A 15547-nucleotide genomic window follows, 5' to 3' on the forward strand; every position below is an offset into this window, starting at 1 on the left:
ACATATAATTATTTTGTTGGCTGGATCTCCCCTTAGCCTTGAAGGTGAGTGTGTGGCTATTGTAATATTTTTCTCTTTGTGTATGAGGTTTGCATTTACTCTCTGTATTGGATTTTGAGGAGAGGAGCATATTGAATTACTCATCCTTCTATTTGCCTCATACTTAAGGTCCGTGACTAATGGGCCAAATATTTCCGGGAGTTTTCCCAAAGACTGCAGTAAGGGAGAGCACCCGCAATCATTAGGTTTTATCATTAGCTCTGTATCCGCCTGTGCTCTACGTATCAAGGAGTTTAAATGTTCCAATTTTAGATCTACTCCGGCAATCAGGCTTGCTGCGGATTGCAGTATGTTTATTTGGATGTCTAGTTTATCCGCATGCATTATTGCTGCGTTTCCCATTGAAATCAAGGCCTCATTGATTAGTGCAAGATGGTTTTCTATCCTTTGTGGTGCCAAAGTGGCTTCCAAGTTTGTTTTGTGCAAAACGAACGGCAAAGGTTTGTTTGCGTTTGTTAAACTTTGATCCAGATCTAAATCAGGATTTTCTTTTGGTAGGAGGGCCACATCGTTGTCCCCCGGTTTAATGAGCACAAACGGAGCAGTCAAAGACCCCAGCTGGGATTTCAAGAAAACGCAATTATCCTTGATATTCACGGTATGTTCTACTAAGGTGTGAGATTCCTTATTTATTTCACTTCCCTCTAAAGCAGAAGTAAGTTGCACTTCTGGAAGATCATTTGACGAATTTATAGGCACCAATGTATTGATTCCTGGATAATTGGCTCTGGACAGGTTATGGTCGATTAAGTATTCTTCAGCTTGTACTTTGTTGCCCTTCACAATCAAAACTTTTGGCGAGAGAGGGACAGCCGATGAAAATTTTGTATTCAAAAGTTCATATTCAACAGTGCACAGTGGTTTATTAGCGTTAGATCCATAAGTGTACGGCCTTGTTGCGTCCGAAAGTATGACAATTGATTTTCCATAGACAATGGAATTACCTTGTTTTGGGAATTTTTAAAAATAATTCCTAATATCATTGTTGCCGTTGGGACTGTTGCTGCTGCAAGCCCTGATACTGATACTGTTACTATTTGAGTTCCTATTTTGGTTACTGTTGTCCGTTTCAACATGAATACTCAGGTTTCCTGTTGTGCATGTGGCCCCCTTTATAATTGTGTTGGTGTTTTTGGTTTCCGTCCTAGGAACTGACCTAGAAACTGGGGGAATGTATCTGCTCTTTTCCCAATTATTTCCCATCCTGTGGGGTCCTGTCCTGTGAGGTTGTTTTGTGCCTTGTGTTGTCTTTACCCACTGGGTATAGCATCTTGGCTTTTTGTCGTCTTGCGCACTTATGAGGGCGATGATTGGGGTGAGATTGAATAAGTCCCGCGTTCCTTGTCCACATGTTTATTCTGGGCAATGGATGTCAAGGAAGCGCCTAGTCTTTAAGGTTGAAAAGGGTGCAAAGTATGAATTTGGAGACAGTAATTGTGGTATGTGCAGATCCTGTCCAATATGGGGGAGCATAAAAGAACAAGTGACAGGTGGCGATTTACTAATGAGACAGTTGTCACGAAATAGTTTAAATGGAGGCAACAGAGATGGAGAGGTTGTAATAGCGGTGAATTTTTTTGCAGGCACTATTCAAACCAACAGAGGAATCAACATAGGTACTTGAGTCAATTTCCCCCGCTCACCCCTTGCCTCTGGGCCTCCAGCCTCTCGCTCTTCCCTCCAACCTGGCCAAACTCTGAGCCGGCTCAAGTCAGAGATGGTTTAAAGATGTTGCAAAGGGGTCCTGCAGCTTGGAAAAAAAGAGGGTGGTGCAAGGATTCCAGCCCCTACCAAAAACGAGCACTCCACCGATACTGCTCTACTGCTACTCCGTCATTCCATCACCGAGAGAGCCAATGGACCGCCCCTCCGTGTGTGGCAGCAGGCTCGATCTCAGGCAATTTCCGGCAATTCCTGGCTGCACAATGAAGCGCCCGGCTCCCTCCGCCGCACCACGCTGCTCCGCAGATGGACCCACGCTGTGTAGCTGTCTGTGATTCTCCACCGCGTCCTGGGTGTCACAGGGCTCCACGCCAAAGCTCAGTCCGACCCAGCCGCGTTTCAATAGCCTGGCCGCCACAGCTTCGCTTGCTCACAAACTCGCGGACTCGCGGCCCATCCCACCACAAACACGGGCAGGATCCCAAGCACCGGATCAAGGCACTCCTCAGCGGGTGCACCAGCGGGTGCACTAGCGGGCGCACCAGCGGGTTGGCTGGCTGGTTGGCGCTATATAAAACTTTGCAGAGGTTAAAAAGCCAGAAGGACCCGGAGCAAGTCTGTGAAAGGCTTCTGCAGGAGGGGTTCCACAAGGCTGGGGGCTCTAGAAGCACACACCCTTTTCTAGGATGACCGCCTACAACCACATGCAGTACACAATGTAATTGAGGGATTTGCCATTACAACCTGCACAAGAGAAGCACAATAAGTGTCTAAAATAGACTAATTACGGCTCTTTTTACCTTTATTCCTCCGCCTTCATCTCCTTTGCAATATCGCTTATTGTTTTTCTTTCTTTTTCTCTATTGCTTTTATAAGTTCGTTATGTCCGCATGTCAGTGCAGGTGGCCTTTTGTCCATTGGCAAACAGGCCTTGGGGGGAGTTCAGTTTCTCAATAGTTTACCTGGCCCTGTTCATCCGGTACATTCACATAATATACACAAGAAGCATGACGCTGGCAGTACAAACATCGGGCCCAGGTTGTCAAAGGGAGGGGGGAACAAGTATTACAGCTTGTACGTACACAGTCCCACTCCTTCCCGCACCCTGCTACTAGTTAAATAGAGGCAGGGGAGTAATTTCCTACTACTAACCTGCAATGTGCGAGGTCTAGCTGGATATGTCAAATGCCATAAAGTATATCAATAACTGCAAAGCTATAAGATATCAATGGCTCTTCTACAAGAGACTCATATTGCTCAACAAACACTAAAATCATTATGTAAACCCTGGAGGGGCACAATAATTGGAACAGCGTATTCTGGCTACGCCAGGGGCGCCTTGATATGGGTGGATGTAGGGATCCCATTGCAAACATTACACACACGTGTTGAACCCGAAGTCCAATACATGATCTTGGAGGTTCTCCTGGATGGTCACCTGGTAACACTGGTCTCTCTCTATGCGCCTAACTCGAACCAATCCACGTTCCTGCAAACTCTGAGCCCATCACTACTTAGAGACCCCACAGCACCTGCGCACTGGGGCGGGGACTACAACTTCATCCCCGACCTTGTACTGGAGCGCTCATGTCCACCACTCCCAAGGAGCACATGCTATAGGGTTTGCACATATCAATCAACATAAGAGTGACAACATAACTAGAGGAAAAGCAAAAAATCAGAAGGCAAAAGAGGTTCAAGGCATAATATAGTTATTACCACAAGAACAGATTCCCAGTTAGTATGGAGGTAAGCTGTGCGTGCTCAGTGTAAAGAAAAAGGACCCTCAGGCCCCAACTAAAAGTTGGTAGCCAGTTGTCTTCATTGGGTCCTTGTAGTAGAAATAAGATCAGAAATAGTGATGAAAGGTGAATTAAAAGGAGTGTGGACTACTCCCCAAACTGAAACATTCTTTTTAATAAGAGGGTAGTTCTAACTCCATTAAAACCAGTGACAAAAATGCGGACTAATAAGTGGTTGTGTTAGTTTGAACCATAAAGTCCTATTAATAAAGAAAAATGGTCAACATGTTTCTGCTAATAAGCCAAAGATCAGCTTAGCATTCGTCAGGACCAGAATAATCGTCCTTACTCCATGGTTGGCGCACACTAAGGCGTCCAAACCTATGGTGTGGTAAGGAAAACTGTTACAACCTTATCTGTAAGAGTTTGTGCAGGTGTTGTCTCCTGTAGCCTCTCCAAACTGTGAGAGACAGGAAAATAAATAATTAGCCCTTGGTTGCTTCGGGCTGCGGATGTGGACACCTTAGGTCCTACGGCGGGCAGTCGCCCAGATACAAATAGACTGGGCGTGTAGAAATCTCCCTGCCACAAGCCCATGGGGTACTTCCACCGTTAATTATTTATTTCCCTGTCTCTCACAGTTTGGAGAGGCTACAGGAGACAACACCTGCACAAACTCTTACAGATAAGGTTGTAACAGTTTTCCTTCCCACACCATAGGTTTGGACGCCTTAGTGGTCCTGATGAATGCTAAGCTGATCTTTGGCTTATTAGCAGAAACATGTTGACCATTTTTCTTTATTAATAGGACTTTATGGTTCAAACTAACACAGCCACTTATTAGTCCGCATTTTTGTCACTGGTTTTAATGGAGTTAGAACTACCCTCTTATTAAAAAGAATGTTTCAGTTTGGGGAGTAGTCCACACTCCTTTTAATTCACCTTTCATCACTATTTCTGATCTTATTTCTACTACAAGGACCCAATGAAGACAACTGGCTACCAACTTTTAGTTGGGGCCTGAGGGTCCTTTTTCTTTACACTGAGCACGCACAGCTTACCTCCATACTAACTGGTAATCTGTTCTTGTGGTAATAACTATATTATGCCTTGAACCTCTTTTGCCTTCTGCTTTTTTGCTTTTCCTCTAGTTATGCTGTCACTCTTATGTTGATTGATATATATTATTGCTAAGGGGTACAAGAGTGGCTTTTTGACCCTTTCTCTCTTGTTGATTGCATCTATAGGGTTTGCACAACACATGAAGGCCTGGGCCACTCATATGCAGTTAAATGACGCCTGACAAGGCACTCAGATACAGAACAGATATGCTCTCACTACTCTAATATCCCCAATGTGCACACAAGAATTGATGCAGTATACTGTTCTAAGGTCTCCCATGCCGAGTATTAAGCCTGTACACTGTCGGACTACAGCCCCCTACAATTACAGCTGACTTGGATAACACATAAATCCAGTACATCAACTTGGCGTCTCCCTTTGGAGGAACTCAAGGACCCCACCCTTCATGCCTCCATATCACAATCTGTCAGAATGTATTTTCAGACTAATGCAGGCACTGCCACACATGCTGGCATAAAGGGGAACACGTTCAAAGTGGTACTGCGCAGGCAGGTTATTAAAACGGTGTGCGGGTCCCGCGTGTCTCTTACTAAAAAACTTAAGGCACTGGAAGCAGAAATACATTGATGCAAACGCATTTCCCCCACTGATCCACACCTGGACCAAAGCCAGACTGACACACAAGGAAACACTGGACAAACTCTGCGCTTTAGATTATAAACAATATCTGGCTAGATGACATGCAGAGGGTGATAAAGTGGGTAAGACACTAGCATAGCTACTAAGAAGCAATTCCTTACAACCCCCATTACAGGTAACCACTCCCCAGATGGCCATCTGGTTAATACGCAGGAGCAGAATAACAACTCCTTCTACAAATACTATGCCACATTGTACAAAGCGCCCGCCCCTAGCGACCCACAGGTAATGCAACAGTTACTGGATCAAGCAACTCTCCCACAAATAACACAAGCTCAATACAGAGTTGGAGGCCCCCATCTTAGAGATGGAAATCGCCGACACCATTAGACATTTGGCAAGAGGAAAGGCTCCTGGGACGAATGGATGGCCCTCAGAATTTTATACATCATACTTGACACAGTCTGTTCCTCGTTTACACACCTTCTTCAAGGAGTTTTCGACCGTGGTGCACTACCACCCTCTCTCTGTGAAGCGACGCTGGTAGTGCTGCCTAAGCCTGGCAGGGACCCGCTCCAAAGAAAGATTGTATCACCCATTATCCTTATTGGATAATATGATTGGTAGACTATAAAATACTGGGCAAGATATTGGCTAATAGACTAATAGACATCGTCCAATTACTGGTCCATACGAATCAGAACGGTTTCACTCCAGGGAGAAACACAGTCCTAAATCTGCACCGCTTATTTAAACTGTTGGAATGGGTACAATTAACAGGGGAACAATACTGGATCGCTGCCTAAGACATCAAAAAAATCATTCAATTCCTTGCTGGGAATACGTACTGGCAGTGCTAGTGAGGTTCGGCATTGGGTAAAGATATTATACACCAACCCACAAGCTAGAGTGAAGACAGGGCGTTTTGTTTTACCCCCCTTCGAGATAGAACAGGAAACCAGACAGGGTTGCCCACTATCGTCAATTATAATTGCCCTGGCCATGGAGCCTCAGGCATGTGCTCTCCGGAGCCGTGACTTGGACTAGGGTATACAGGTGCAGACACAATGGCACATAGTTCCCCTCTACGCAGACGCCACACTGATCTATTTCCGTAACCAAAATAAAGCCTTACAGGATCTCATGAAGCTGTTAGATGACCATGCCCGGCTTTCCGGCTTGAAAATAAACTGGTCCAAATTGGGGCTATACCCAATGACACCCATACCCGTAGAACAGATGTTATAGTTAGCTGGACATTTCACTCATACAAAACCATTGAAATTCCTCCGTTATAGTTAGTTGCACTAACTGTAACTCACACGCCCGCAATCCATTGCTGATGATGTCACATATTGCATCATTCATGACATGGTCAGTGACATCACTGATGACATCACTGATGACATCTCAAATGACATCACTGATGACATCACTGATGGCAAAATCCAGTGAATGTGGTTTGGTTCGATATTTAAATAAGTATTATATATATATAGCAATCTGCATTGAAGACTGAGTGGATGTATACGGTTCTGGATGGAGGATTCAGTTGCACTGTGATTGACTGTTCAAGTGACTAATTTAAAGTGTGTCACTAAATATATGGGATAGTGATTAAACTGTGTGAATATCTGTATCACTCTGTCTCTTGTTGTGTAAACTACTGTATAAGTTGGTTAGTAGCTATGTGAAAGTCTACATTACTTATTAATAAGTTAAGTGAGTAATTGTATGGGAGAGTGGATGTGTGTATGTTTGGGTCGAAGGTGTGTGACTGTTCAAGGATGTGTAGATAGTTGATTTAATAGGTATATGAGATTAAAACTACATGTGGAAACAGTTGTTTGGGTGAGTGAATGTCTTTATGGGTGTAGTGATGAATAAATATATTTCTCAATGATACATGTCCAACAAAGTCGAAATATATAAAGGCAGTGTATGTGACAGTTGCTGTATATAAATAAGTATACATAAGACTCAGTGATTGTATGAGTGACTGTATGGATAACTGTATACTTGTAATAGTGATTTCATAACATATTAAGAATGAGTTTTTTCTATATGAATAAATGAAGTGGTGTTTGTATAAGTGTGTAGCTGAGTAAATGTAAGTGTGATCTATTGTTTTGATGTATAATGTCGATATAGGTGTATTATTATATTTGAAAGTGTTCTATTGATCATTGACAGCATGTATGAGTGAATCTATAGGTAAGTGATTAGTTGTGTATGTAGATCTGTAAATCACTGAGTGAGTTTTTATAAACTTGTATTGGCGTGTCAATTGATTCAAATATGGTACTCTGTATTTTACAGTGCACCTCTCTTAACTGTGATACAAAACTCCAATTTCTGGTGTATCAAACGTGACTGATAGAGCAAAGCACTTCTTGCAACTTTGCCAACTACCACTGCAGCAAAAGAAAGCACGAGTGTGCAGCTGACCCTTGCTACAACTGATAGATACCTTTTCGTCGCTTTGAAATATAGAGTGGAAGTAAGAAATTAGTAGCTAATGCTGCAAGTCGTCTATGTAAAACGGTTTCATTGAGTAACGTATATTATTAGCTGGCAGCTGCACACAACTGCCCTCCTCATTTAGGTTCCAGTGCTTTTATACACGTAATATAATTATGGTCTGAGTGTAAAATGTTAAAGAGTAAATATTGAGAGGATGGCACAAGAGAAACTAAGGCTATGTGTGACAGTGTGACTAGGTTGGGGAAAAAAGGCGCATTTATGTATTCAGACCAATCGACCTGTCAAAGAGTCTGGCAATAATTAGATCGAGTTTTGACCTCATCATCAGTGCATCTCGTACAACATTGGTAGAGGTTGTTTTCAAACAAGATGGACTTTTTTTGGTGGGGCGTTCAATATAATCCTTTACAAATGCACTCTTCAGGAGTGTGTTAGATTACATTTATTCTGCAACAACTGTATTCTTAAACCTCAGTCTAGATTTGCAAGCATTGGAAAATTGGAAAAATCTGGGATTTGATTGGTTTGCAGTTGTAGTAGGTGTTAGATCCACTTCTGTCTTTTATGTTCAAATATGATTTTAAAAAGTGTAACTTTTAAGGAGCAGATCATTCCGAACATGAGATGCTCCAGTGAACTAGGTCTTACTAAGGATTATACGCTCATATGGCAGCATGAGTAGATAGATTAGAAGCTGGCAATGTACTGTTGTGCAGTGGACATCTGCTAGAGTTGCCAGGGTTTGATGGGATGATACTTTGAAAAAGAGCTTTGGGGTGATATTATTTAGTCCTTTGCCCCCCTAGGAAGCCTTCTGTCGAAGCACACCCACCTGGTGGGCTTGCTGGGGGAGGAGAGGGGGGGGGGGGGTAGGTGCTGTCACACGGGCACCAACATGCCCAACCTTCTCCACGGGAGGGAGAGGCAGGCCGAGGCGCAGCCGGAGCGAGTTGCAGCAGTGCCAGCCGGGTCAGCGGTGACACCCCATGGAAAGGTCTTATTGAGCTGCTGCTGAAATGCGCTGGGTGGTGAGGGTCATGGTGTGGCACACAGGAGCCTACACCGCCAGGTGGCTTCTGGGACCTGGCGCCACCCCACCTCTCTTCCACTCTGGTCAGTCTACTGGGGGCGCAAGCTGTGAATTCTGCTCTGCCTTCGCTCTGCTGGGTTGGGGGAACAGCAGGCCCTCGAGCGGATGGTCCCTGGCAGGGTGCATGCTCTGTGCTTGAAACAACAGCTCAGACTGGCCAACCAGTCCATCCCCAAATGGGCCAAGCGTGCCAAATCGATCTGAGTATATGCCGCTGGCTGGGCTCTCACTAAGCAGGGGATGACCGCTTTAGGTCCCTGCCTGCTCTTGGGGGATGGGAGGCTCAGAGCAAAGGCCTATCAGGCAGGACTGGGAGGCAGGTGCAGCCCCTGGGTGACTGGGCGGGTCAGCGCAGGCCCGGGAACCACCCGGCTAGGAAACACAGAACCACAAGGGGATCCAAAGTACCCTGTCCCTAGTAATCTGGAGGAAGGCTACCACTGTTTCTTGTAATCCATGTGCACTGATTGACAGAGGGGGCCACTGGCAACAACGCACCCAGCCTCCTTGAGCCCTGCATGGGCTTGAGGAAGCAAATGAGCCCTCATCTGAACTTCTAAAGCAGCAGATATGTTGGCTTCATGTCCCTGGAAACAATGTACAAGGCTGGCCAAGCAGTCCTTTCCTCAATGGACCAAGGGTGCCCAATCGATCAGTGTATTCGGCGCTGCCTGGACCCTCTCTGGGTAAACTGCCCTGTGCCGGGATGTCAGCTTCATCTCCCTGCCTGCATCTGGGGTAAGACTCAGAGCAAATGTCGATCAGGCAAGGCTGGGAGACCAGTGTGGATCCGGGCCTCTGGGAGACAGGGCGGGCTAGCCCAGGCCCTGGTGCCACCTAGCTAAGAACAGCTGGACCACAAGAGAATCTGAAGTACCCTGTCTCTAGTAATCGGGAAGAAGGCTACTACCCTGTCTTGGAATTTGTGCGCACCGAATGCTGGCGACAACGCACTTAGTCTCCTGGAGACCTGCCTGGGATTGAAGAAGCGAATAAGCCCTCATCAGAACTTCCAAAGCAGCAGCGATGTTGCCTTCATGTCCCTTTAAACAATGGCCGAGGCTGGCCAAGCAGTCCATCCCTTAAGAGACCCAGGGTGCCCAATTGATCGGATCCGGGCCTCTGGGAGACAGGGCGGGCTAGCCCAGGCCCTGGTGCCACCTAGCTATCACAGCTGGACCACAAGAGAATCTGAAGTACCCTGTCTCTAGTAATCAGGAAGAAGGCTACTACCCTGTCTTGGAATTTGTGTGCACCGAATGCTGGCGACAACGCACTTAGTCTCCTGGAGACCTGCCTGGGATTGAAGAAGCGAATAAGCCCTCATCGGAACTTCCAAAGCAGCAGCGATGTTGCCTTCATGTCCCTTTAAACAATGGCCGAGGCTGGCCAATCAGTCCATCCCTTAAGGGACCCAGGGTGCCCAATTGATCAGAGTATATGCCCCTGGCCGGACCATCCTGCACAGGGATATCAGCTTCGTCTCCCTTCCTGCTCTTAGGGAAGGCAGGCTCAGAGGAAATGCCCAGTGGGCAGGGCTGGGAGACAAGTGTGGACCAGGGCCCCTGGGAGACTGGGCTAGTTATCCGAGGCACTGGCCCCACCCAGCTAAGAACCACTGGACCACCGGGGGTTTTGGAGTACCCTGTCCCTAGTAATTGGGAGGAAGGCTACCCCCCTTTATTATAATCCATGCACACTGAGTGACATAGTGAGATACTACTGATGATAATGCACACATCCTCCTGACTCCCTGCCTGGGCTTGAGGAAGTAAATGAGCCCTCATTGGGACTTCCAGGGCATGTGGGATGATGGCTTCATGTCCCGGCATGTGGTCGGGAAAGACAGGCTCGTTGGAAAGGCCAATGGGCAGGGCTGGGAGGCAGGAGCATACTAGGGCCACTGCTGGTCCCGGGGGTCCAGCCCGGGCAATGGCAGCACCAGGCTGATAACTGCTGGACCACAGGGGGTCTGTAGTACTCTGTCCCTAGTAATCTGGAGGAAGAATACCCTCTTTCTTGTAATTTGTGCTCACTGAGTGAACACACTTGACCTCCTGGATCCCTGGCTGGACTCGAAGAAGCAAATAAGCCCTCATCTGGACTCCCAGGTTAGCCCATTGGAATGTATCGCACACGACCAGATGGCCTAGGTACTCGAAGTACGGACATATGGTTGCACTGTGTATTAACGAAAGGGTGTCTGCTTCTCCTTGTAGGGGGCAGGGACTCTGCCGCCCAAGTGCTTGAACCTTGAAGCCCCAGCTGGACCCCAGGTATGGAACTGCAAGGGGGGCCCTGACGGTGCTCCGACCCGGGGCTCACAGGCACCTTAAGATGCTGGTGAGGCAGGGAAGGCCTCCCCAGGCCCAATACATCCCTGTTTCTGGCACTTGGCAGTACAGCAAGCTGGAGAATAGAGCCCAGGGCAGGAAGGCCCGCCCCAGGGCCCCAGAACCCAGGTGGGCCCTCCCAAGGGCTTAAGAACCCTGTCGGAGCTCCTGGACCAGGGCACCTAGGGGAGGCTTCCAAAGACCACCAGAACCCCATTCCGTGTGCTGGGACATGCAGGGATCTGCAGGGTGGGTTGCAGGATAGGACCCTCACTCGAGGGCCTGCCAGGGCCCCGGTCAGAGCTTCTAAACTTGGCCAAGCAGGGGAATCCTCCCCAGGCCTGACAGACCTCCATCCTGGACCTTTGCCTGCGCTACAGGCCAGAGAATGGAGCCCAGTGTGGCAGGGCCTGCCCCGGGCCCATTGGGGCCCCAGGGCCCAGTCAGACCTCCAGGGCCCAGTCAGATCTCCTGAATCCAGGCACTCAGGGGGGGCTCCCCTGGCGCCCAGGACCCCTTCCCGGGCACCTGAACATACGGTGGGGTGCAGGACTAGGTCCAGGATGGGGGGGCCTCAACTCCAGGGCCTGCCGGGCCCCTTCTGGAGCTTATTATTATTAGTATCATTAGCAACTTATAACATGCACAGCTACCCTGAAGGGTTTCCTAGTGCAAGGCAAGCGCAAATTTAATGTCCCAGAGCAATGACCTAGAATAAAAATGTCTTGAAGTTTTGGAAAAGGTAATAAATGACTTACAGTTTCTAAGAGCTTCTGGACCTGGACAAGCAGGGGAAGCCTCTCTGGGCCTGGTGTACCCCCGTCCCGGGCCCTTGGCGGTGCGGCACGCCAGAGGATGGAGCCCAGGGCAGGAGGGCCCACCCCAGGAGCCGCTAAGGCCCCAGGGCCGATACGTAGCTCCTATACCCGGGCGCACAGTGGAGACCTCACCCGGGAGCCCCTGACCTGGGGCCTGGCAGGGTCCTGGTCAGAGCCCCTAGACCTGCCACGCAGAGGAAGCCTTCCTGGGTCCAGACAATTGTTAATATAACTTGTTCTGACTGTTTTCTTCCCTTAAATTTTGGACCCTAGCTCAGCCAGCACCTTGGGAAGCCTAGCCAACTAGGACTATCCAGGGTGGACTGACTTGCATGGCTCTCACCACAATTTATTATCCCTTGCAAACCTCAAACTTTACAAAAACAAATTTTCCGCACATTTCTGTGATGGATATTTCTGGAATCTGCAGGGAGCCACAAACTTCCTCCCACCCGGATTTTGCCCAAGTCTCTCAATACAAATAGATCCTCACTTTTGTGGGTAGACCTAATGCCCATGACAGGAAATGGGCCAAAACACAGCATGGAAGCAGCTCATTTTTACACCGAAAACGGACCCCTTTTTTCCCAATGAGGCAATCAGCTCATTTCACTTTCAATGTAATGACGTCAGTGCGCCATGAGTGGCGGTCGTGATTATGCAAAAAAAAAAAGCTCTTCCCCTGCTCCCAAGAATGAAAACAAAAAAAAGAACCCCTCTGCTGTAAACAGAGGAGGGATTTCCTTCTTGTGTAAAGCTTAAGTAACGGTTACATCCCCCACACACGGCCACCATGGTGGAGGACGTAACCATTATGTCATTGACACAGAAAGGGTTAAGGGCTGAAAACTGCTTGTTTTATGCATTTACATTTTGTAACCTAAAGAAACAGCAAGAAAGAGTTTAGGATTGTGAAGAAGAATAACACAATTTATCTTCCAAACTCACATTCAGAAATTTCTTTTTGTTTTTAGAGTGTGGAAGTACAGTGCTCACTAATACAACCAGTGGAGGAGAGGGCGTCCAGCAAGGAGAATGGCCCTGGATGGTCAGTGTACAGTGGTTTTCCGAGCACAAGTGCGGAGGAGTCATCATCGGTGAAAGATGGGTGCTTACAAGTGCCCGATGCTTCCGGTATGTATTAAAAAGTGATCTACTGCAATCTTATATCAGGTTTTATTCATGACCATGCCAATATATCAGGATCCCTTCCTTGTAATCTATGCATTGCGGGTGTTTAGAAAGGAGTGGTAAGCTGATATAGTAAGTAAAATATATTTTAGACACTTGGGGCACCAGGAATATAACTTTGAACTTGACTGGAGACCATGTGAGTTATTACAGAGGGGGAGACAGTAGTTTTTTTCTCTTGAAACATTGTATTGCATTCTAAATTGAATTAATTATCATAGCCCGCTATCGCATTTCCAACAGACATCATCTTGGATGTGATTTGCTCCGTCAGTGTTTCCAAATATTCTTCAGCTCTGTACCTCTCTCAATTTGTGAATCATAGTGTTAATAGAATTGTTTATTGTTTGCGTTCTGATAGACGCTTCTAACTTCAGATTCATTACCTTTTAAATATTCTACCAGGTGTCAGACCAGATGCAGAAAATGGTAAACAATACCCCTCCATGCCAGCTGGTGGTGCAGGTAGCTCTGTGTCAAATGTTGTTGCACAGTGGAAGTGACATACACAAGCCTATATAGACCCCATCCATGAGCACTAAAGTCAGTTTGTTTTATTCCACTCCACTAATGTGGGTCCCACGTTTCTGCAAGTATCCTTGAGCCTGAGTTCTTTGATGCAATTTCCCCCCAAAACATTTCCTGTGTGTTACAGCAATGTCACCTGCAAACTCTCCAAGGTTTATGCCTTTTGGGGAATGTTGAGAACAAATGTCTATGGTTGGTCCCCACTTGGTTGGCCTGTGGTGTCTGGGTTTATACCATAAGTCCCAATCCTGCAGCGATTGATCCTTGATGCACCTGAAGGCTATCAGGGAGCGAGGTGAAGATCTTTGTCACCAAGCATTGCAAGAATCCAGGTTGGACAAAGTTACGGGGACGATCACAGTCCCACTCCCAAAGCTGTTCCTCTTACAGGTCATTATCTAATTCCTGCCACTCCCAATAACCACGAGAGGGCATGAGGGTGTCATTGTGCCTCTCAGAATAACTGTCAAAGTTGTTCTGCAAATCCAGTTCCTAATCTACCCCAAGTGAGACAGAATTTCCAGGATCCTCTGCAAGTTCTCAACAAATCCAAGAGTTTCAGAATGCAATGTTACATATTTGTGGCACCCCAAGGAGCAGAGAGCCCTCTAATCTGGAACCATTCTCCCTCTGTGTCAGTTGGGACTTCTGAATCTTTTCATGTTCTGGTTTGGTACAAAATCCCCTCTTGGTGCCATGTCCCACACTAAAGAGCCATCCATCAATGCTGATGCCACTGATGACAGGCAACTCATAGTGCTATCAGACTCTAAGGCAGTGCCATGCTAACAGAGGCCACGTTCGACACAAATGATCCCGCTACTCATGGGCAATCCTTTTGATACTGATACAGTGGCCTTGCCTCAAGGGACATTGCTTATGCATATTACTGAGACAGATAAGAAATAAGGCACATATGATACTGGAGATAAATTTAATCCAGGCCTACCATGAGGACAATTAGCATGAGGATCTCCAAGATACCAGTGGACTGGACACTTCTCTAGACACTGTGCATCATTTGCCATGGTGATTTAGAGATCTGGTGAATTTTTGGATCTATTGCTCCCCACTCAATAAGTCAAAATAAATGTATTGGTCGAGGTGATTCAACTGGTTCAGACTAGTTCTTCTGAGCCCTTACTTCTCTTTGTTGAGGCTCTCGCAGACACTCTCTTGGTAATTTAAGCAAAGCCTTGTTTTGGGCTCTTGGTCATAATCCCAAACTGCACTTCGTCATTGCCTTCACTTTGGTATTCTGCATTTCTGACCCACCATCGCACACCCAAGAACTCGGTAGTGCAGGTTTAAGCCAAGGTGGCCTTAAATGTGTTCCCCACTTCTCCTTTTTCATGAAACCAAACATATTGAGACCTTTGGGAAGCGGGTTTTCTTGTCTATCAGTCTGGCATCATGGTTCGTGAATGCCATTTACCTTCAAGGGTTTTACATACACATAACTTACGGGATTCATTTCTGCAGGCTTTGACAATTGTTCCTGAGGAGGCTCATGCTATCCTTTCACAGGCCATTTGGGACGGGTGTGGCACATCAAAGTTCAAGATCGTTTGTGGGCTTGATACCACTAATGTGAGCAGAGTCATTATCACCAATATGACCATACGTAGGCATGCTTGAATGCAGTCCATTGGATTTTTGGGAAACATACAGGCTAGCCTGATGGTCATACCATTTGTTGGCTTCCATTTGTTTGGGAAGAAGTCAGATTTGACTGAGAAATTCTTTAAAGGAAGCAGGGCCACAGCAAGTTCCCTGTGCCTGTCTGCAATGCCACGTGAACAGCAACCACAGGTTTCAATCAATCATACAAATGTGTAAAGTGTGCTACTCACCCGCTAGGGTCTCAAGGCGCTGGGAGGGGGGGAGTCGCTACTGCTCGAACAGCCAGGTCTTGAG

At 46.9% G+C, this 15547-nt stretch overlaps 1 protein-coding gene across 1 annotated transcript in view; it reads left to right on the plus strand.

The window, feature by feature from the left end:
* The window catches only part of LOC147703588 (neurotrypsin-like), a 645871-nt gene that overhangs the window by 401784 nt on the left and 228540 nt on the right, over nt 1-15547 (plus strand). Inside the window, exon 5 of the mRNA XM_086929519.1 lies at nt 12886-13045. Coding sequence (XP_086785645.1) covers nt 12886-13045 — 160 coding nt within the window. The remainder of the gene's footprint in view (nt 1-12885; nt 13046-15547) is intronic.

The sequence above is a fragment of the Lissotriton vulgaris genome, chromosome 7 (assembly GCF_964263255.1).
Source record: "Lissotriton vulgaris chromosome 7, aLisVul1.2, whole genome shotgun sequence".
Lineage (NCBI taxonomy): Eukaryota > Metazoa > Chordata > Amphibia > Caudata > Salamandridae > Lissotriton > Lissotriton vulgaris.